Source organism: Dermochelys coriacea, chromosome 9 (genome assembly GCF_009764565.3).
Source record: "Dermochelys coriacea isolate rDerCor1 chromosome 9, rDerCor1.pri.v4, whole genome shotgun sequence".
NCBI lineage: Eukaryota > Metazoa > Chordata > Testudines > Dermochelyidae > Dermochelys > Dermochelys coriacea.
The window spans coordinates 9,514,035-9,537,150 of NC_050076.1; the positions used below are offsets into that span (position 1 = coordinate 9,514,035).

At 46.9% G+C, this 23,116-nt stretch overlaps 1 protein-coding gene across 1 annotated transcript in view; it reads left to right on the plus strand.

The window, feature by feature from the left end:
- MCF2L2 (MCF.2 cell line derived transforming sequence-like 2) overlaps window positions 1–23,116 on the plus strand; it is a 306,265-nt gene that overhangs the window by 116,751 nt on the left and 166,398 nt on the right. The window contains exons 7-9 of the mRNA XM_038416040.2: window positions 11,016–11,132; window positions 15,406–15,555; window positions 20,326–20,450. Coding sequence (XP_038271968.1) covers window positions 11,016–11,132; window positions 15,406–15,555; window positions 20,326–20,450 — 392 coding nt within the window. The remainder of the gene's footprint in view (window positions 1–11,015; window positions 11,133–15,405; window positions 15,556–20,325; window positions 20,451–23,116) is intronic.

A 23,116-nucleotide genomic window follows, 5' to 3' on the forward strand; every position in this document is an offset into this window, starting at 1 on the left:
GTGTAAGGCTAAGATTTTGTCACAGATATTTTTAGTAAAAGTCACGGACAGGTCACGGGTAATAAAGAAAAATTCACGGAAGCCCGTGACCTGTCCCTGACTTTTACTAAAAATATCCATGATAAAACTGGAAGGGGCTGGGCAGATGCCATGGGGCTGGGAGCTTCCAGCCCTTCCCGCCCCAGCTGTGGCTAGGAGCTGCAAGGTTCTCTGCCTCCCGCAGTGGCTTGGGAGACGCAGAAATTCCCCTGGGACATGTGGCAGTGGGCAGGGAGCTGTGGGAATCCCCCTGCCACCGGCAGTGGGCAGGGAGCCGTGGGAATCCCCCTGCCACCGGCAGTGGGCAGGGAGCTGTGGGAATCCTCTGCCGCCACCGGCAGCAAGTGGGGAGCTGCAGGGATCCCCTGCTGGCGATGGGCGGGGAGCTGCGGGGATCCTCTGCTGCCAGTGGCGACGGGCGGGGAGCTGCGGGGATGCCCTGCCGCCGCCGGCGACAGAGAGGAGAGCTCTGGGGGTCCCCCATGTTTCTGACAGCAGGCGGGGAGCTGCGGGGGTCCCCCATGCCGCTGGCAGGGGCCAGGAACCCCGGGGTACACCCCCTCCCGCCGGCGGCAGCTGGGAGCTTGGGGGCATCACTGCCTTACGCGGCAGGAGTACCTCACAGCTCCCTGCTGCTGCGGGAGGCTGCGGAACCCTGCAGCTCCCAGCCACTAGGGCTGAAGTCCCGGTGGTCTTTGGAAGTCATGGATTCTGTGACTTCTGTGACTAAATCATAGCCTTTCTTATGTGTTCATTGTGGACTGGGCTGTGCCATGCCCTGAATAGATGTGCAAGGGAGTGGGGGTAGATAGCACAAATAGTCTTCGTTCCCCTTTGTAGCTCAGGTGTAGGGGCAAGTGTGACAGCTGCCATCCTGGCCACCACGCTGGGGATTGAACCGGGGACCTCCAGAGCTAACACCAAGAGTTGCTAGAGCTTGAGTTTATGAGCTGAGACGTTGTAACAGTGGCTGTAACAGACTCAGATCCTCCGCGGATTGGGCACAGAGGAAGGGGATTGGAAACATGAATTCACCAGTGGGTTACTGGTACATGAGGACTGGTGGAATCTAGCACCAACACTGTCCCAGGATTTCTAAATGGGACTTGGAAGGGTGGGTTGAAAGTGGCTCAGTCCAGACCAACGGAGCATGGTTTGCACAGAGAGAGCGCACACTGCATCCTCTAACTGGATGGAGTGGAGGGTGCTGCATTCCCTCTGTGTGAGTGGGTAACTGGTGCCTACCTCAGCCAATCACAAGGCCTATGGGAATGATGTCTAGCAGGTAAGCTTCCCTCATCTCCACTCCAACGTGGACAGCGGCTTAGAGCCATAGTTTTCATTGAAATATTTTGGTCTGGTCCTTCTCCCATTGATGACAGCGGTGCAGGTTTGTGTTGGTGAATTATAGTCCTAAAATCAATACAAATACTTATCTTTTATTCCATTGTCAAATTAAAGATGAAAAATGTTCCCATCACACCCTGCAAGAGTGACAGAACACATGCTCTTGTCCTCAATTAGCTGCAAGATATTTCCACAGCAGCTGCTGCATCAGATGTCCCTCCCCCGACAGGGATGGGTTTGCTACAGAATTAGATTTGCCAACAGTTCAGCCTCCTTCATACTCATGGAATCTTTTAAGAGAAAAATAAAGATTCCACTTCAAATGCTAGGTGGTGGTTGAAATCAAGAGTTAAGAACTTTGACATCTGGGAGTTCAGGGTGCTCACAGGATGGGGCACTAAGTTATTCATTATTATTCGTATCATAATATAAGGATGATGTAGCTGATTTACAGATGGAGAAACTGAGACACAGAGCACTTATGGCCTACATTTTCTAAAACTTTCATTGATTTTAGATTTGGGTGCCCAGCTTCAGACACCGTGGGGCCTGATTTTTGGAAGTGCTGAGCACCCACAGCTCAGTCTGAAGTCTGGGGGAGCTACGTGTGTCCGTCATCTTTGAAAATAAGGACCAAGGTGTCTCAGGTTGGGTGCCCAAAATTAGTGGAGACTTTTTTAAGCAACTTCCTCCCAAGTGTCCTGCTTGCAATCGCACAGTGAATCGGTGTCGGATCCAGGAAAGAACCCAATTGCCCTACCCACCAGGTCACAGTAGTTGTCCCTTCGCCTTTCAAATGTTTGGAGATTTGTATAAATTAAAGAAAGACATTGGGCTGGCAACAGTAGTTTCACCATGCAGCTCATAGGTGGTGCATTTCCTCTGCAGAGAGGCAGCTGAGTTAGGGTTAGACTGGGAGCGCTAGTAGAGGCTGAAACAAAATAGCTGCAAAACGTAACAGTACAAACATACAGAATGCAAATATGTTTAATAAAATTGGTATGCCGAATTAAACCAGTATTTGGCTGGGTGGGAACCCATGGCTTGTTTCCCATGCATAATGTAGCAATATTGGATTATGCCAGGATTTATCTGAGCTGAGCCAGTTCAGGACACTGAGCTGAATTCAGGAAGGAGCTCCATGATCTTCCATGGCAGGAGGTACAGCTAAATGACCCTTCATTCTGGCTGCTGAATACTGAAGCTCAATAAAGTGAAGTTGCCTTTACAGCATACTCAGTTCATTAGGAGACTCTGATTTATGTCCATGCAGCTGCCAATTCTACAAACTTCCCACTTCCTCAGCTTTGCAATCTCGGTGTAATTTGACTCCGTTCACATAGACCCCAGCACTAAATACTGATGGTTTTGCCTCAAAAATATGCCCCTCCCACCCCATCTTCATTGTCTTATCCATACCCAGTAATCTCTAACCTAAGCTACTACACCCTCTACCTGTCCTGCCTCCTCAACACCAGCCATGGTGGCCTCTTCATTCTGTCTGATTGAAGACAATGGGAATTGGGGGTGTTTAGAGCATTACAGGAATCATAGAATCATAGAATCATAGAATATCAGGGTTGGAAGGGACCCCAGAAGGTCATCTAGTCCAACCCCCTGCTCAAAGCAGGACCAAGTCCCAGTTAAATCATCCCAGCCAGGGCTTTGTCAAGCCTGACCTTAAAAACCTCTAAGGAAGGAGATTCTACCACCTCCCTAGGTAACGCATTCCAGTGTTTCACCACCCTCTTAGTGAAAAAGTTTTTCCTAATATCCAATCTAAACCTCCCCCATTGCAACTTGAGACCATTACTCCTCGTTCTGTCATCTGCTACCATTGAGAACAGTCTAGAGCCATCCTCTTTGAAACCCCCTTTCAGGTAGTTGAAAGCAGCTATCAAATCCCCCCTCATTCTTCTCTTCTGCAGACTAAACAATCCCAGCTCCCTCAGCCTCTCCTCATAAGTCATGTGCTCTAGACCCCTAATCATTTTTGTTGCCCTTCGTTGTACTCTTTCCAATTTATCCACATCCTTCCTGTAGTGTGGGGCCCAAAACTGGACACAGTACTCCAGATGAGGCCTCACCAGTGTCGAATAGAGGGGAACGATCACGTCCCTCGATCTGCTCGCTATGCCCCTACTTATACAACCCAAAATGCCATTGGCCTTCTTGGCAACAAGGGCACACTGCTGACTCATATCCAGCTTCTCGTCCACTGTCACCCCTAGGTCCTTTTCCGCAGAACTGCTGCCGAGCCATTCGGTCCCTAGTCTGTAGCGGTGCATTGGATTCTTCCATCCTAAGTGCAGGACCCTGCATTTATCCTTATTGAACCTCATTAGATTTCTTTTGGCCCAATCCTCCAATTTGTCTAGGTCCTTCTGTATCCTATCCCTCCCCTCCAGCGTATCTACCACTCCTCCCAGTTTAGTATCATCCGCAAATTTGCTGAGAGTGCAATCCACACCATCCTCCAGATCATTTATGAAGATATTGAACAAAACGGGCCCCAGGACCGACCCCTGGGGCACTCCACTTGACACCGGCTGCCAACTAGACATGGAGCCATTGATCACTACCCGTTGAGCCCGACAATCTAGCCAGCTTTCTACCCACCTTATAGTGCATTCATCCAGCCCATACTTCCTTAACTTGCTGACAAGAATGCTGTGGGAGACCGTGTCAAAAGCTTTGCTAAAGTCAAGAAACAATACATCCACTGCTTTCCCTTCATCCACAGAACCAGTAATCTCATCATAAAAGGCGATTAGATTAGTCAGGCATGACCTTCCCTTGGTGAATCCATGCTGACTGTTCCTGATCACTTTCCTCTCCTCTAAGTGCTTCAGGATTGATTCTTTGAGGACCTGCTCCATGATTTTTCCAGGGACTGAGGTTAGGCTGACCGGCCTGTAGTTCCCAGGATCCTCCTTCTTCCCTTTTTTAAAGATGGGCACTACATTAGCCTTTTTCCAGTCATCCGGGACTTCCCCCGTTCGCCACGAGTTTTCAAAGATAATGGCCAAGGGCTCTGCAATCACAGCCGCCAATTCCTTCAGCACTCTCGGATGCAATTCGTCCGGCCCCATGGACTTGTGCACGTCCAGCTTTTCTAAATAGTCCCTAACCACCTCTATCTCTACAGAGGGCTGGCCATCTCTTCCCCATTTTGTGTTGCCCAGCACAGCAGTCTGGGAGCTGACCTTGTTAGTGAAAACAGAGGCAAAAAAAGCATTGAGTACATTAGCTTTTTCCACATCCTCTGTCACTAGCTTGCCTCCCTCATTCAGTAAGGGGCCCACACTTTCCTTGGCTTTCTTCTTGTTGCCAACATACCTGAAGAAACCCTTCTTGTTACTCTTGACATCTCTTGCTAGCTGCAGCTCCAGGTGCGATTTGGCCCTCCTGATATCTTTCCTACATGCCCGAGCAATATTTTTATACTCTTCCCTGGTCATATGTCCAAGCTTCCACTTCTTGTAAGCTTCTTTTTTATGTTTAAGATCCGCTAGGATTTCACCATTAAGCCAAGCTGGTCGCCTGCCATATTTACTATTCTTTCGACTCATCGGGATGGTTTGTCCCTGTAACCTCAACAGGGATTCCTTGAAATACAGCCAGCTCTCCTGGACTCCCTTCCCTTTCATGTTAGTCCCCCAGGGGATCCTGGCCATCTGTTCCCTGAGGGAGTCAAAGTCTGCTTTCCTGAAGTCCAGGGTCCGTATCCTGCTGCTTACCTTTCTTCCCTGCGTCAGGATCCTGAACTCAACCAACTCATGGTCACTGCCTCCCAGATTCCCATCCACTTTTGCTTCCCCCACTAATTCTACCCGGTTTGTGAGCAGCAGGTCAAGAAAAGCGCTCCCCCTAGTTGGCTCCCCTAGCACTTGCACCAGGAAATTGTCCCCTACGCTTTCCAAAAACTTCCTGGATTGTCTATGCACCGCTGTATTGCTCTCCCAGCAGATATCGGGAAAATTAAAGTCACCCATGAGAATCAGGGCATGCGATCTAGTAGCTTCCGTGAGTTGCCGGAAGAAAGCCTCATCCACCTCATCCCCCTGGTCCGGTGGTCTATAGCAGACTCCCACCATGACATCACTCTTGTTGCACACACTTCTAAACTTAATCCAGAGACACTCAGGTTTTTCCACAGTTTCGTACCGGAGCTCTGAGCAGTCATACTGCTCCCTTACATACAGTGCTACTCCCCCACCTTTTCTGCCCTGCCTGTCCTTCCTGAACAGTTTATAACCATCCATGACTGTACTCCAGTCATGTGAGTTATCCCACCAAGTCTCCGTTATTCCAATCACATCATAATTCCTTGACATCACCAGGACCTCCAGTTCTCCCTGCTTGTTTCCAAGGCTTTGTGCATTTGTATATAAGCACTTGAGATAACCTGTTGATCGCCCCTCATTCCCAGTATGAGGCAGGAGCCCTCCCCTCACAGACCTTCCTGCCTGTGCTTCCTCCCGGTATCCCGCTTTCCCACTTACCTCAGGGCTTTGGTCTCCTTCCCCCGGTGAACCTAGTTTAAAGCCCTCCTCACTAGGTTAGCCAGCCTGCTGGCAAAGATGTTCTTCCCTCTCTTCGTAAGATGGAGCCCGTCTCTGCCCAGCACTCCTCCTTCATGGAACACCATCCCATGGTCAAAGAATCCAAAGCCTTCTCTCCGACACCACCTGCGTAGCCATTCGTTGACCTCCACGATTCGACGGTCCCTACCCAGGCCTTTTCCTTCCACGGGGAGGATGGACGAGAACACCACTTGCGCCTCCAACTCCTTTATCCTTCTTCCCAGAGCCACATAGTCCGCAGTGATCCGCTCAAGGTCATTCTTGGCAGTATCATTGGTGCCCACGTGGAGAAGCAGGAAGGGGTAGCGATCCGAGGGCTTGATGAGTCTCGGCAGTCTCTCCGTCACATCACGAATCTTAGCCCCTGGCAAGCAGCAGACTTCTCGGTTTTCCCGGTCAGGGCGGCAGATAGATGACTCAGTCCCCCGGAGGAGAGAGTCCCCGACCACCACCACCCGCCTTCTCCTCTTGGGAGTGGTGGTCGTGGAACCTCCAACCTCAGGACATCGCATCTCATGCCTCCCAACCAGCGGAGTCTCCTTCTGCTTTCTCCCCCCAGACATATCATCTGGTCCACTCTCCGCATTGGTACCTGTGGAGTGGACTGGATCCCTAGCATGCTAGATGGCTCCCATGTTACCAGATTTGCCCGTTACTTTGGGGTCCGCTCATTTATTAGGGTTACTCTTTGGGGGGAGGTGTTCTGTAATTTTATTAATGTACTGCTTGTGTCACTTGTGTTTTCATGTGGAGCTCTACTTCTCCCTTCTGCAAGTCCCCTCCCAATGGGGCTATCCTGCAGGACCTAGGTTCCCCAGGGCTGGGTTCCTCCAGCCCCAGAACCAGATGAATGCACTCACACACACACATATTAACAGAGCAAGTCTGAGCAGACCGGGTCAATCAGCACTTTCAAGCTGCCCCCCTTATATGCCCCTGGGCTCAATAGGCTGAGCCAAGCAGCACTTTCAAGCCGCAATCCTTATATGCCACAGGTACTGCACCGGTATAGAGTAAGTCTGAGCAGGCTGGGTCGAAAAGCACTTTCAAGCTGCCACCATTATATATACCCCTGGACTCAGTAGTCTGGGGTGAGCAGCACTTCCAAACTGCCACTCTTGTATGTCACAGGTTCAGCATGTCCCTATCCCCACTTTCACATCACAATTGTACTAGTAGTAACCCACTTGATGAGCAGACCCCACAGTATTTTTGGGTGTTACAGGGATCTTTAGCTTAGGTAAAAGAAGCCTTGCTGCAGAGTAAATGGGGAAGCTAAAGACACAAAAGAGAAAGTTCAGAGAGAGAGACAAAGACGCAACCAGCTTAACCATAAAAGTTATTTATTGAATAATAGTGATAGCCACACAAGGAGAGCCTAAACCAACATAATGGTTACATTATTAAAGGTTACAAAAGTCATATATAGAAAACTATACCGGATCAAACAAGTCAGGGTTAGAAAGTTATACCTGAGGTAGAAAAGAAAACAGAGAGAGAGAGATGGCATCTCACCCATTCTCTGAAGTTTGAACTGGTTGGGATTCCCAGGTGATGGTAGCTCAGAGTCCTGAGTGCTGGAAACAGGCAGAGCCCCCAGCACGATCAGTCAGGAGAAGATGAAATCCCAGTGGAACTGATGCAGAGTTGGATTCATGCATCAGAACACTTACTTGAACATAGGTAGGGGTTTTTGTACAGAAATAACAATGGTTCAAGGGAGAACACTAGATCTGTTTATGGGTAAACTGATGACTCAAGGGTTTTCCTTAGATTAGACAATAGGGGTTGATCGCTCCTAGCTAGGGGTGGTGTTTCTTCCAGGGAGCTCACAATGCAATTAGGCTGCTTTAGTATTTTGGATATCAGTCAAGGATATATTACTAGAATTGGTCTGATAACAGCTGAGCGGGGTGTGTGCAGCCGTAGGTTCATTAACATCTGGAGCAGAGATATTCCAGGATGCAGTGCTTCCCTGCTTTTCTGGTCCCAGAGTTCAGTGCAGTTCCTGCCTTGGAATCTCTGTTCTCCATTCTGTATGCTAATGGAGATGTCTCCCTGTCCCATATTTGATGCAGATGAGGCTAGAGGAGTTGTCTTAATGTTGTTACCCTTGTCAGGAGGGGTCTAGGTGTGTCTCCCACCGCCCTTCCCTGTCTCTGCAAGTCTTTTCTCTGATCAGTTTTGGTTCAAGCAGAGGCTGGGGGAGGGGTGTCTTTCATGAGTCAGACAGGCTAGATACTGCGCCCTGGTTCCCCAAGAACACAGAGCTGATTGGTATCACCCACTCCTGCTCTTATAGTTTCAAGGACGCACTACTGCATGATTTACCTGGCTCTGGGCTGGCACTCTGCCTGGCTACGTTAACAGCTTTGCTGTTGGCCCAGTGTGACAGGTGTATCAGGTTTTTAAAACCCTTCCCACATGTTTAAAGTACATGCCAGTTTTCCATGGCGATGTCAGTAGAAGACTGGAGCAGCAGAACTCTGTCACCAAGTCAGCAGGGAGTCTGGAGGGGGGAACTCTGCAGCAAAGCCGTTCAGTCTGACGTTTCTAAAGTGACTTGCAGTTCCCAATCAGCTCACAGACTTCACGATCCAGGCTGATGCTAATCCAAACTGAGCTAATCTCTGTGAGCCTCCTGACTTGCAACATCACAAAGGAGGCTCTGGACGAACATTCTGTGCATAGCTTTTCTTTTGACTTTACTCTTTTTAATGTAAAAAGAAAAGGAGTACTTGTGGCACCTTAGAGACTAACAAATTTATTTGAGCATAAGATTTCGTGAGCTACAGCTCACTTCATCCGATGCATTCAGTGGCTTCATTTTCATGTGTTTCATTTGGGTGGGTGAAACATCCCAGGACATCACACTATGCACAAAGTTGACTATGGCAGGATCCCTGAGTTCAGGGTCCAGGAGCTTGAGGATCTCAGAGCACTCAAAGATTGGTGAATTAAACCTTACAATCTGTTTGAAGCATCTAATCTAATCTAATCTAATCTAATCTAATCTAATCTATTGAATGTATAAAGTGCCAGTTAACAGAGTTCCTGAGGCCATGATCCTGCATTTATCTCCAAACAGGTGCAAGCGTCCATCCACAGCAAGTCAATTTCAGGATCATGCCCTGAGCATGCTCTTGTTATCTCCACTGTATAGCTTGGGAAACAGAGGCACAGAGGGGTTAAGTGACTTGCCCAAGGTCACACAGCAGATTAGTGGCAGGGATAAAACCCAGAACTCCAGTTTCCCACACCTGTGCTTTTAATCCCTACATCATACTTCCTTTGTTAACACAGAGGGCTGGGAGTCAGGAGACTTGAGTTCCATTCCCAATTCTTTACAATATGAGTCATTTAGGACATGACCTTCAGCGATGCTGAGCATCTCCCATTGACTTCAAATGGAATTGTGGGCAATTAGGATGCCTGAAAATCAGCCACCTAATCTCTCTGTAAAATAGGAGTAATAATGATACCTACTAGCTAGCTACCTACCTCGTAAGGTCATTGTGCAGATCCATTAATGTTTGTAACCCACTTTCAGATCCTTAGATGGAAGGTTCTATAGGAGGCTAATATATCAATTTCTGAAAGGGACATTATACCCAGTGGCCATTCCCACTATCTGTTTCCCTCCAGCCTGTAGCAATAAAAATGGTCTTTGACGTTCCAGTTCCCTTTCTGCTCCAAGTGGTCAGGTCCACCGGCCTGAAATAAACAATCTTCCGAAATGAAGGACTGAGGATTTGCTGAATGAGTCCATTCTAATTGGCTTATCCAAATAACATTATCCATCATCTGAGGGTTTTAAGGGCATAACTATCAATAGGCTTTAAAGTGTCAAATAAAGGATTGCCAGGGGACTGGTTGGTTCACAGGATTAGAAATGGGTTATGGAGATTTTTCAGAGTTTTTTATGGAGTCTCTGGTCTGAATTTGGCCCAGGTTGGTACCATAGGGACTGGCTGACTTTGCCAGCTGCTGGCAGTTTGTAGGCCTACAACCAAAGGGTCTTATTTGAGTTCCTAGTGGCCTTGAGTCCTGTTAGCAACATTAGCAGAGAATCCAAGAATCAAATGGGAAGGAAGACTGAGTTACTCTCTGCCCAGATGCTCTGTCCATGTGGCTGCATGTTGGGACAGGGACATGGAGGAGAAACTTTATTGACACATTGTGTATGCTCTGTATGAGGAGGACTTCAGTTTCCACAGTCCTTAATCTGTTACCTTTCTTAAGTGCTTCTCTCCATGCCAAAGCCCAGCCTCTACTGATTAGCCTTCATTTGCATTTGAATGCATTTCTGACCTGTGGCTGATTATGCTTTATTGGCTAAGGTAAAGTAAACTGTCTTTCTCAACCTGCTGTACAAAGCTCAGCCCACACCCCATGTAAAGTTCACACTTTAGGGTAGATGTTCTTAAAGATAAATCATGGGAATTATTGTAGGGGAAGTTCTGTGGGCTGTGTTTTACAGGCAGTCAGACTAGGTGATCACAGTGGTCCCTTCTGGCCTTGAAGTCTATGAAATCCATGAATCTGAAGCTTAATACAAATCTGCCTTTCTTTCATTATGCAGTTCTAGTTTTTTAGGTTTGCTGGGAAGGTAGCTCATGTAAGGGTTAGAGCAGGAAAATAAGAATCAGGACTCATGACACCAGGGTATATGAGGAGTAACTTCACTGAACTTAGTGGAGTTACAGTGGCATAAATTTGGTGTAAATGAGAGGAGAATCTGACCTTCGGGGTCTAGTCTCAGCACACCCCTTGGCATACTTGTGTGACCTCCCCTTCCCTGGATTTCCCTGTCTGTAAAATAAATAATATTTATCTATATATCAGAGGGGTGCGCAGATGAAAGTGCAGATGTATATTATAAATAATGACAAATTATTGGTTTTGTTGGAACTGCCCAGGGTCGAAGTTGGCATGGAATTTGGCCATACACATATTAGCTGAATAGGGAACCTAGGAGGAAGGATCTAAACTGCAGTGTTATCTTGCTTAATTAATACATTGTGTTTGGATTCATCATTGCAGATCATCATGTTAAATTCTGTTTCTGATCTACATGGTTATATTGACAAAAGTCAGCTAACCCGGGAGTTAGGGGGAACCCTGGAATATGGCCACAGTCAATGGATACACCATCGAACTGTGAGTATTGTGTCTTGTATTCATTCCATTCTGCATTCTGAAGTCTCCAGGCAATGATTTCTACTTAATTATTAAAGGATGATTCTCCAGTTAAAGTTAGGCCTGTGACTTTTATTAGAGCTTAATGGAATCTACTCACCCAAATCCACTACACAATGGAGGGAGAAAAGACCCTCCCAAAATCTTGTAGGGGCTTGGTAAGACTGGTCTGTGAAGCTTACATCCAAATGCTTCTCTGTAGTACGACTCCAATTCAATACAGCATCTCTATGCAACAAAGCAATGAGACTTCAGCACATGGTTAACGTTAAGCATGTACTTAAGTGCTTTGCTGAGTCAGAGCCTAAGAACCTCACTTTAATGAGAATCAAATATTCCCGTGTTTGTGAGGAAAAAAGCACTGAAGCCACTGGATTTTATTTTTACTCCTGAGGGAATTCTGTGCCAAAATTAAAAATTCAGAATCAAAAAATTAAAAATTCTGCGCACAATATAAAATTCTGCAAAATTCTGCATATTTTATTTGTTAAAATAATGCAATATAATCACGCTGCTTTCAATTATTTTGGTAATTTATTTAAACCTACAGTACAATGGATGGAGAATGGAAGAGGGGAGCATTGGAGGAAATCCCCAAACCCCCTTTGTCTAATAGTAATGTAGCTAGTATTGCCTCTTTACTTCTAGTTATTAGTCAACAAATATATCCAGCCATATGTTCGATGTTACATCATCGGCAACTGAAGAGCAAGTGAGGGCTGGGGACTCAAACTCACAATTTATATTGGCTACTGACTATCTCCAGAGAGGTCAGTAACAAACAGTTCATGGAGCACATTTTGATAGGAATTTTTTTCAGTCCAAAAATGTAGAGCAGTTCTAATCACTAAAGCACCATAAGCATTTATAAGACCATACTGTTCTTTACAATAAGGCTCCTTTACACCACTCTACAATGTAAAGGAGCCTTAGATGTTTTACACCTGTTTTATACTCCTGGGGGAATTCACTAAGAACAATCAGAACAATTCACTAAGCAGGCAGACTGCTACATTCTGCTCTGCCTGAGGGGACAGAGCCTGCCCCACACCTACCTCCTCAGAAACACCCCAAAGCCCTGCCCCTCCACGCTAAGCATACTGCAGTAGTGAGTGAGACGGACAGAGCCTCTCTTTCTCTCTCACATACATGACTGCCCAGCTCCCCTGCTCTGGTGGTGATTTATGTCTCTATGAGCTGCTCCGGGTGCCCAAACTGACCTGCCTGCACTGCTGGGGAGGGGCGCATGATCACTCTTGCAGCTTCCCTTTACTTCCCCATCATGTCATTTTTCTGCAGGGAAGCAAAGACATCTGTGGAAGCCGTAAATTCTGTGCATGTGCAATGATGCAGAATTCCCCCAGGAGTATATTTTCCTTTGTTTTCATTTCTTCACTATGTAAAAATGCATGACAGAGTGGGTCTCATTTCTTCGATAACCAAAGAACAGTATGGCAGTAATAATTGGAACTGGAAGGCACAAAGAAAGACTTTTCTCTTCTATTGACCCTGAAAGAACTTGTTACTCGCTTAGATGTATTTCAGTGGCTAATCATCCATACACACGAATAAGTTATCCTCAAGTCTGAGGAACGGCGGGGGGCGGGAAATAGTTTTCCACAGACGTTCTTATCAACTGCTGGAAATGGCCCACCTTGATTATTACTACAAAAAGTTCCCCCTCTCCCTCCCCCCCCCACTCTCCTGCTGGTAATAGCTCACTTTAAGTGATCACTCTCGTTACAGTGTGTATGGTAACACCCATTGTTTCATATTCTCTATGTATATAAATCTCCCCACTGTATTTTCCACTGAATGCATCCGATGAAGTGAGCTGTAGCTCACGAAAGCTTATGCTCAAATAAATTTGCTAGTCTCTAAGGTGCCACAAGTACTCCTTTTCTTTTGCGAATACAGACTAACACGGCTGCTACTCTGAAACCTATCAGTGGGACCAGGATTTCACCCTAAGTAAGAAGTGAAACAGGCCCTGAGTCTCAAATGTGCTGAAGAGATACCTTTACGAAAGACAAGAAGTTGCTCTCCCTTCAGGAGAGAGTGAAACATGTGGATTATTTGTGGGCTTTGCAAACAGTCACAAGCTTGCAACATCATTCAGTTTAAAAACAAATTAGCTAAAAGAAAGTTTACATTGTGCATTACGGACGGGAGATGCTAAGCTGAGTGTGTATCTGGTATAGAAACTGTGTCGGGGAGTTTAGGGGGGCGGGTTTTCTCTGCCCTGTTTGTAGCAGTCTCCCAATATTTGTTTTACACTGAGCACATTGCATGCAGCTAGCAGAATTGTTTATCTAGAATTTCAGCCTTCACAAGAACAGGGAATCTCACAGCATTCAAGCTAGCAACCACTACCTATGTATTGCATAACTGGCCTTGACAATTTCTTGAGCACAGTTGCAGTTAGCTTGGGCCAAGTGTAAACATTTGGGACAGAGAAAACAATTGCTAGCAGTTATAAGGAATGCAATCTCTGCATGTGCCTATATAAAGTAGGGCAAGGCTCTTGTAACATGAAGAAAAAAATCTCATGCAGCTACTTGATGCAAGATAAAAAGCTTTTTGTCACAGTGAATGAGTTTGATCAAAGTATTTCACCCTGAAAAACTAGTATGGGAGTGAGTGGTTTGAAGGGTTCACATGCTTCTTTCCATAGCCTTCATAACTCTCACTTTCATCTTAAAAAAAAAGAAAAAGAAAAGAATTGATCAGTCTCAATTTGGTTGTGAGAAATAGTTGTGTAGAAGCATTCAAGGGATGGAGAGGCAACAATACTCAAAGTTGTGTTAAGTTTTCAATAATGATATGGTAGTGGTCCCCAAACTGTGGGGCACGCCCCCCTAGGGGGGGATGGAGGAACATTCAGGGGGTGCTGCAGGGCCCAGGCTAGCCCCTAAGGGCAGGTAGAGAGGGAGCATCAGCTAGGCCCTCTCCGCCTTCATCTGCAGCTCCGATCCGGGCCAGGGCCTCAACCCCACCCCCGGCCATGGCCCCCAACCGTGGCCCGGTGATGGCTTCCGTTCTCGGCCCCAGCCCTGCCCCTGGCCACAGCTCTGCTCCCAGCTGTAGATCCACCCTCAGCTGTGGCCCCAGCCTCAGCCTGGTTGCCCCCGTCCATGCCCCTCCCGCCCCAGGAGCCACAGCCCCGCTTCTGGTCCCAGCTGTGGGTGGGTGTGGATGAGGTGGGGGGGGCATGACCATGAAAAGTTTGGGGACCATTGCAATACGGGCAAAGGAATGGAAGGGGATGACTGTGGAATATTGCTTCAAGTACAGATGGGCATTCAGGATTTGTACATCCTGATACGTGAGATATAGACAGATATTCCCCCTCAGTGAGGATCTGACTATAAAAACATTAACCGGAAAAAGCTTTGCTGAGTACTTCAGAGTCCCCTCAGTCTAGACAAGGCCTTACATAAATGCTTTCAACATTGCAGAATATTTCAGTGGGCTTCACGCAGGACTGGGAGCCAGGATTATTTAAATTCTAATCTTGGCTCCCACACCGAAACCCTGTGGCTTTGGGCAAGTCACAATAGCTCTGGGAATTTCTCCAGCAGGGAAATGGAGGTGATTGTAATTGTTGATCTAACTCATATAACGATGCGCTGCCTGGGTTGTCAGCCAGACTTGCACCTGGGATCTTCTGCACCGCAGCACCGAACTCTACAGCTTGAGCTAAAGGACTAACTCCATTAGCTAGTAGCAGTATTAACCTGTTATCCCATAGTGGACCATCCACTAGAACAGCGGTTCTCAAACTTCATTGCACCATGACCCCCTTCTGACAACAAAAATTACTACACGACCCCGGGGGGGGGGGACCAAAGACCGAGCCCACCCGAGCCCCATCGCCTGAGCTCATCCATGGGTCGGGGGGCCAAAGCTGAAGCCCAAGGGCTTCTGCCCTGGGTGGGGGACATGTAACCTTAGCCTGGGTGGTGGGCCTTTGGCTTTAGCTTCAGGCCTGGGCGGTGGAGTTTGCACTTTGGCTTCAGACTTGCTGGGGCCCATGGCCAACATCAGCCTTGGCAACCCCATTAAAATGGGGTCCTGACCCATAGTTTGAGAACCCCTGCACTGGGGGAGACGTGACACCCTTTACCAGTATGTCACATTCACCACTTCAAAGCATGGTACCATACACTAAGGAATAGTGTTGAACTGTGAAATAACCAGCTTGTGATGCTGTATAATGCTGCTGCCTTTCCAGGCCATTGAGAACTTTGCGATGACAGTGAAAATGACAGCACAGATGCTACAGACCTTTGGAACGAACCTGGCAGAGACTGAGCTTCCCAACGATGTTCAGTGCACGGAGGAACTCCTCTCCTCCCACACACAGCACCACGACAAGCTGAAGGTGAGTAAAGCTGAGGGACAGTCCTGCCACTTTGGTGCAATGTAGGATTTTCCAAGAACAGGTTTGCTCTCTGCATTGATTCAGCCTTGGCTTGCTACAGGGAGGAGTGAAAAATAAAGTACCATTCTTTTTTTCCATTTGCCACGTAACTAGTAATTACCTAAAGCACTTTAGGAAGCTACAGAAGCTGACATTAAATTAATGCGAGAGGCCAGCCAATAGATGAGCTAGAACAAGAGTCCTGACTTTTTGGGGTTGCCTGGTAGAGAACTGGCTTTTCCTGTGTTGTTTGGAGGCAGAGTGGGTACGAGTTTTACCTTGTGCTGTAGATTGGCTCCAAAAGTTGGTTTTCCTCGTTCCTTTCAGATGGCAGGGCCTGGCATTAGCAATCTCACTTACCATGTTATGGCGGAGTGGTCTAAGACTTGGGTGTGAAATACCTACGCTCCCTGGCTATGCTAGATTCTTTCAGGAAACCTGGCAGCTCAGAGCAGGTGTAGATGACATGGAGGTAGAAAGCACCAGTGCTTCTCTACTCCAGCACGGCCATTGTTATTAACATCAGGGCTAGTGCCAGAGGCGGAGAGTTCCCCCAAAAAGGCTGATACAGATGAGGCCCCTCAAAACACACAGTCACATCCTAGCAATGTCATCTGAGCCCTCCTACCTTCTTCAGAGTGTGTGTGTGTGTGTGTGTGTTCCAGAAGAGAACTTAAAAAAAAAAAAAAAGGTCTTGTTTGCTGTGTGTACTCATACAAAGGGTATGTCTATAGTGAAATATACGCCCAACCTTGTTGGAACTCAGATTAGCAGACATTGGGTTTGTTAATTTAGGGCTTGAGCAGCTACACTCATTTGTAACCCCAGATTAGGAATTGTTGAACCCTGGGTTCCAGCCTCGGGTTCCAGCATCTACAGTACATTATGCAGCCCGAGTCCAACCACCCTATCCCAGAATTCCTCCCCAAATGTGACCACTCTAGCCCTTAGTTTGTGGTGCAGTGTGGGAAAACTTGACTGTCCAGAGGACAAAGAAGGTCGACCTGTGGGATTGTGGGATGCTTTTGGTGGACTCCCAGAGTGTGAGTCCAGGAGGGCTGTGTCTACACTGCAAACCAATAGGACTTGAACCCAGGGTTCCAGCTTGACTCAGGCTCAGATCCTCCACCCATGTAGGGTCCTGGAACCCTGGGTCTGAGCCTTGTGTTAGAGCGATTTATGGGTGGATGTAAGGGGGGCTAGGCTTGAGCCTGAGTTCAACTCCTGGGCTTACACTGCAGTGTAAACATACCCTAAAAATCCCATGGTAGATTTCTTAAGAATACGGTTTTCTCCCTGGTATCTTGCGCCCAAAACATCCCTTCTCCCTTATAAGATGAAGTACACCAGTTGCTGTCCTATCCCCTAGGTAGCTGCATATCAGTGGGGCTATGTGTATAAAGGACACAATCTCATGTGCCTTCAACACCCATTGACTTCAGTGTGCAATGATGACTCTCAGCGCATGGTATGATCTGACCCATAGTTTGTAAAGTGCTTTGGGATCCTTGAAGCCTCTGCATGTTGAGGGGATCTAAGCTGTGAATGCACCCAGAGGCTTTGTAATGGGTGTGTGATCTGTAGATTTAAAACACGTATACGTAAGTGTAGAATATTACTAATTATTCTGGTTCTATTGTACACTGAACAAGAGTTTTCAGCGCAGATGAGTGCAGGCTGCAGCTGTAAATGTTTGTGCTGCATCTCTGCTGAGCCTGAAGTTTAGCTGGGCAATGCAGATTGGGAATTGGATGGCACTTGAATGTTTCTGAATGGTTGCCAGAGTTGCATCAGTAAGGGTTGAAATACCCTCCCTGCACATCAATGCACAAAAGTTAAAACAACAGGAGTGTGGTTGTTATTGCAAACCGTATTATTGCACTCTTATGGCAAGCCATGAAGTCCACTTGCTAGTGGGAATTCTCAGGAACCTAAATCCCTGTCTTCCAGGCCACACATGTGGTTGGGGGTAGCCTTAAAATTCAGTGAGTTCCTTTCTCTCCTTGGAGTTGAACAGAATCATTCTCTCGCTGCATTTCAGCTCTTGCATTCTGAGTGGATTTTTCAGCTGATGGACAAGTCCATTGTGTGCTTTTGGGTTTTGCAGCTGCATCCACTGGACTGCCAGTACCACACCTTTCAGGAGATTCTGATAGGATCTTGGGCAGATGCAGCTGACTTCAAAGCAGTGTTCTTGATAGAATAGGATGAAAAGGAGTCTCTCTCCCTGACACCACTCCTGCCACCGAATTCACTCCTCTATATTTTCCACGGTTTTTCTTTGTCCTTCCCTTGAATGTTTGTTTAAGGGCTCATAATGGCATGCAGATTTAGACAGCGCTTTAGCTTTTCAAAGCATTGATCAGACAGAAACTAGTTAATAGGAATGGATGAAATTAGGGGACTGGATATCGTTCTTTTTCACTTGGATCTATTCTGTCCTTTGGCTGGAACACAACAGTGGTGTAGTAGGGCCAGACGATGCTCCACTGAAATCAATGGGAGCTTTGCCATTGACTTCTGCAGAAGCAGGAGCAGACCTTAAATAGTCAGTGTGCTGTTGAGATGGCTCTGGCAGAGGTGACTGTACTAGAAGGATGCTAAATAGCTATTTGAGTGAACTGAAGTGAGGGTCCTCTGCTGAATTGCATTGCCTTCCTCTTGGCAGCCTTGGAAGTTCAGCATTCTGAAATCAGTCGTGAAGTCAGCATGGAATAGATTGATGAAAGCTCGGGTTGCCACCCATCTGGTTTTCACCCTGACAGTCTGGGTTTTGGCTGGTGTGTCCGGGTGTCATTTGACAAGCCCTGATGTTTGGCTGGTGTTTTTTTTAACCTGTGGAAAAGGTGGCAACTCTAAGCAGAAGGAAGGAGGCAGCGCAGCAGCTGCCACCACCATCTCCAGGGCCAGGCTGCTTGTGTGACTCGCGGTGTGCCGGGGCAGGACTTTGGGGGAAGAGGCGGAGAAGGGGGTGGGACCTAGGGGAAGAGGTAGAGAAGAGGGTGGGGCCTTGGAGGAAGAGGCAGGGCAGGACAGGGGTGGGGCCTCGAGGGTCCAGTCACCAGCCATTAGAAAGGGAGAAACCCAGTGAAAGCATAGGGCCTGATTCACAGCCCAGTGAAGTCAATGGAAAGACTTCCACTGATTTAAGTGGGATTTGGATCAGAGCCTTATTCTGGGGATAATTAAAGACGGGAGCTTGCCAAGTAAGGTAACTCAGTGTCTCAGGAGCTTTGCTGCAGAAAGCAGAGGCAGATTGCGTCAACGAAACTAATTCATACACATAACCGGAGGAGGAAGATCTATTATTAAAATTTTGTCTGAAGAAGGGAAGCACTAAAACAAAATTGAATTTTTATTAATTCACAAAAACAGATGAGCAGTTCTCTGCCATCTTGCTATTCCCTCTTCCTGGACTCCTTCCCTGAGCTCCTTCTAGTATTCTCAAATAGCTATTTCATCTGCTCCCTCCTGCTCTGTTCAGTTAGCACTGAATACAACTTCTATCACCTCCAACGATTTAAAATGAAGGCACCTTTCCTTTGTGCAGCCCAGCTCAGCACAAGAGTGAGAATGAAGCCCAGTGAGACAAAAACGTATGCAAAAGTAGCAAACTCTATTTCACGGAAATCCTCACAACACTTTAAAATGCATTTCAGAGCTCTAGTTCCTTACCGTGCCATCCCACACAAAAGGAGCATGCTATCATTCAAACCAAGCCACAGCGGCAAATTGCACAAGGCCAGGGGTGATACCGAATCAACCTCCTTTTAATCTCTGGTCAAAACAAACTATATACAACTGCTCACTTAGTGCCTCTATTTACCATCCACCTTGGGTACTTATCTGGCCTCCATTACCACAGTACCTGAGCGCCTCACAATTGAGACCAGGGTTTGATTTCAAAAATTATTGAGAGTCCATTCTTGGTATTTTGTACCTACTTAACTGTTTATAAATGGGCAAAAGAATTTGTGTAAAGGAAGGTAACACCTGTTGATTACTGGGGATAACAACAGATTAAAGATGGGCAAGGTTAGCAATCGTAACTAATCTGATGGTTGCCATATGTGAGGTTAGGAAGGAATTTTCCCCCAGGACAGATTGGCAGTGATCTGGGGAGGCGGGGAGGGGTTCCACCTTTCTCTGCAGCATGGGTCACTTGCCAGGATATCCAGGTATATCTCATTTAATCATTTTCCAGCCATTGTGGGGGTCTTGAGCACTGGTGCACCTAAATCCCACCTATTATCTGCCTATGGCACAGAATAATCTAGTCTTCAGTGGTCTGCAATACTTCGGTCTAATTCTGATGGTTGGGGTTAGTGTGTGGGTGCTGAGCAGTGTTAGTGCCCTGTGATATACAGGAGGCCAGACGAGGTGATGTAGTGGTCCCTTCTGGCCTTAAACTCTATGACGGAAGGAGAATTTTGGCCAGTCACAAACCCAGAAAACTCTAGAATTATTCTGTCCCTCAAGAGACACCAAAATCATTGTTGTCACTGATCATGTCAGGCTACATCTCTTCGATTCTAGGCAGGTCACTAAATGCAGCTTTCTTGTCAAGCACCCCTGCTTTGTTCCAATGTTCAATCCCTACAAAAATACCCTCCATTGGCAATGGCAGTCCTTTTCCTTTGAGAGAGAAAAATAATGACTTAACCTGGGATTTGGTAAAACGTTATTTGAACTGGTGTGTGTGTGTGTGTGTGTTTGCCTGTCTCTCTCCAGGATGAGCTGAAACTAGCTGTGAAGCAGGGGGCCACACTACTGACGTGTATTAGAGAGCCAGTCACGCGGAGCTCCGCCAGCAAACTCAGTCCAGACGAGCTAGAAAATGTAGCGACGGTGGAAAGGTTGGTGAATTGGGATTACATCCTCCAGGTTGCTAACTGACCTGAAACATGCAAATGTGATTTGAATCCTAATTTGAATAATTCTTTATAGGTGATTGTTTTTTTAATCATTAATGCACGGTGAGTTTATGGGAATATGCTACTGCAAGCTTGATATGAGGAAGGTCTAGGTAGGAGCCATTAACTGGTGAAACTAACAGGGCAGTTCAAAGAAACCTTGAGCCTCCTCGGTCCTGTTTGGTGGGGTTATTGACTACAAGGCCCAAGACTTGATGTGCAATCTTTCTCTCCCCCTCCCTCCCACCCACACACACACACTCCTAATCCAGGTGGGAGTGGTGCATTCCTACATGCATGTTCAAACAGAATGTGTATGTGTGTGTTGGTGGAAGCGTTCAGTGGATGGAGGAGCTCCTCTTAAACAGGGATGTCACCGGTGTCTGGAATGGGTCTCAGCTGAGACAGCCATCTCAGGTCAGACTGTCCAAACTGGGCAGATGCTCCCAAACTGATGGTATATTCTATAATTCGATTTAACCAAGTGTGATAGACCCAGGCCAGTTGAGTACAGCAGAGTAGCAGAAGGCAGATATACTGACCACTGGATTAACAGTTTTCTGTTCCCTGACTGACCAGAGCAGGGGCTGCCCCAGGCTAATGAGAATACCTGACTCCAATTAACCTGCAAAGACTCAGGTGAGGCCATTAAGCTAATGTGACCACCTGACTCTAATTAAGGCCCCTCTGATAATATAAAAGGGCTCACTCCAGTCGGCAGAGAGGAGTCAGAGGAGAGGAAGTGCAGCTGAAGGGCTGGTTAATGAAGACACCCTCAAGTCATTGATAAGGGAGCCCTAAGGTAAGGGTGAAGAAGGGAGAAGCAAGAGAGCTGTGGGGAAGTGGTTCAGGGAAGTGTAACAACTCTGGCAGAAAAAGGTTGGCCGCCAACAGCTGCTACCATTAGGGTCCCTGGGCCGGAACCCGGAGTAGAGGGCGGCCCTGGGTTCCCCCCAACCCACCACTACAGAAACACCTCCTGGGAGGGGAAAACCGGCCCCTGTCAGGACAGGAGGCTAAACTGTTTTGGCATGAGGCCGTAGGAGCAACTGAGGCTGTGGGAATTCTCTCACCAATCTCCATTGCTGGCTTATGATGAAAAGGGCTCAGTAGACTGTATCCCTGGCCCTAGAGAGAGAACCTAAAGGTTTGCAGTAAGCCTCTGAAGCTAGCATAAACTGCCTGGAAGCGCGGGACCCACAGGGACAAGTTCGGAGCTCTGCCACACAAGCCAGCAACAAACATGTGTTTCTGGACTACTATACTAGTTCACCAGGAAGCCATTGGCAGTCCCCTTAGGCACTCCATCCTATATTATCACCCAGATAAACTGGAATTCTGTGGTGACAGATTATTAAAACCAAAAATCACCACACATTAGGTTCTTCCAATCCCAAAGGAACGGTCACTCACCCCAGATCACCAGATGCTCAGGATCTCACCAAAGACAACGCTGCCAGCCAATTGCTTCAGTAACTAAGTCAAGTTTATTAGCTAAGAAAAGAAATGAGAGTTAAGCAGAGGTTTAAAGTGTGTGAGTTACATTACAGGTGAATTCAAGCTTGTAAATCCAAAACGCTAACAGGGATGTTATATCTGATAGATTTTTATATCTCTGGATTTTCCCAAATAGTATGGGGGACCTCAATCCTTTGTTCAAAAATTTGTCAAAGTTCATCAGTCCAGAGATGTGGGGGGAAAGATCTAGGGGGGCACCTTTTGTTCTTGTCTTTTATATCTTGACCCCTCTCCTGGAAAATCCTGGCTGCGTTACAGAGTTAAGCAACTTCATGATGTACATGCTGGGCCACCAGTTCTTCATATGAATTGCAAATTTTGTTTGCACCTTTTGCGTGCTATGTACTGCTTAGGCTGTAGACTCTGAAACGACATGCAAAGGCTCACATTCGCAGCTCCTTTTGTTGTTTCTGAAGGGCTAACCTGGGGGTGTTTCCCAGTCTCGTGACAAGTTTGAGTTACAAACACGCAGCAAAGTTTCATAGCGTCACGTACAATGATGATACTCATATCTAAACAAGATAATAATACTTAGCAGATTACAACTTTTCCAGTGATACCTTACAAGGCATACTTTGTCTAAGATTTACCACAATTTTGCAACAGCGGTGGCCATATTAGTGTAGACGGTCACCTTCCCTTCTCTACAACATCACAAGGGGTATGGAAGAATCTGCAATGCACCTCATCCACAGCTTCAGTCAAGATGGATATGTCCTCCCTGTTCCCCACAAAGGGCTCTGTCATGGAGCTGACAGTCACTGTGCAGCAGCTTGTAATACACACCGTGCTGCAGTAGAAGTGAAGCACTAAACATCATGCAGACACTTCAGCTTGTCCCAATTGGGATGAAGCTGTGTTGTCTGGGATAGCACTTGAAACTGGAAAGTGCTGTGAAATGCCAGTTATGCCTAGGTTTTTCTGCAGCTGAGGGATTGTGTTCTGAGAGAAAAGGAGTACTTGTGGCACCTTAGAGACTAACAAATTTATTTGAGCATAAGCTTTTGTGAGCTACAGCTCACTTCATCGGATGCTGTAGCTTACGAAAGCTTATGCTCAAATAAATTTGTTAGTCTCTAAGGTGCCACAAG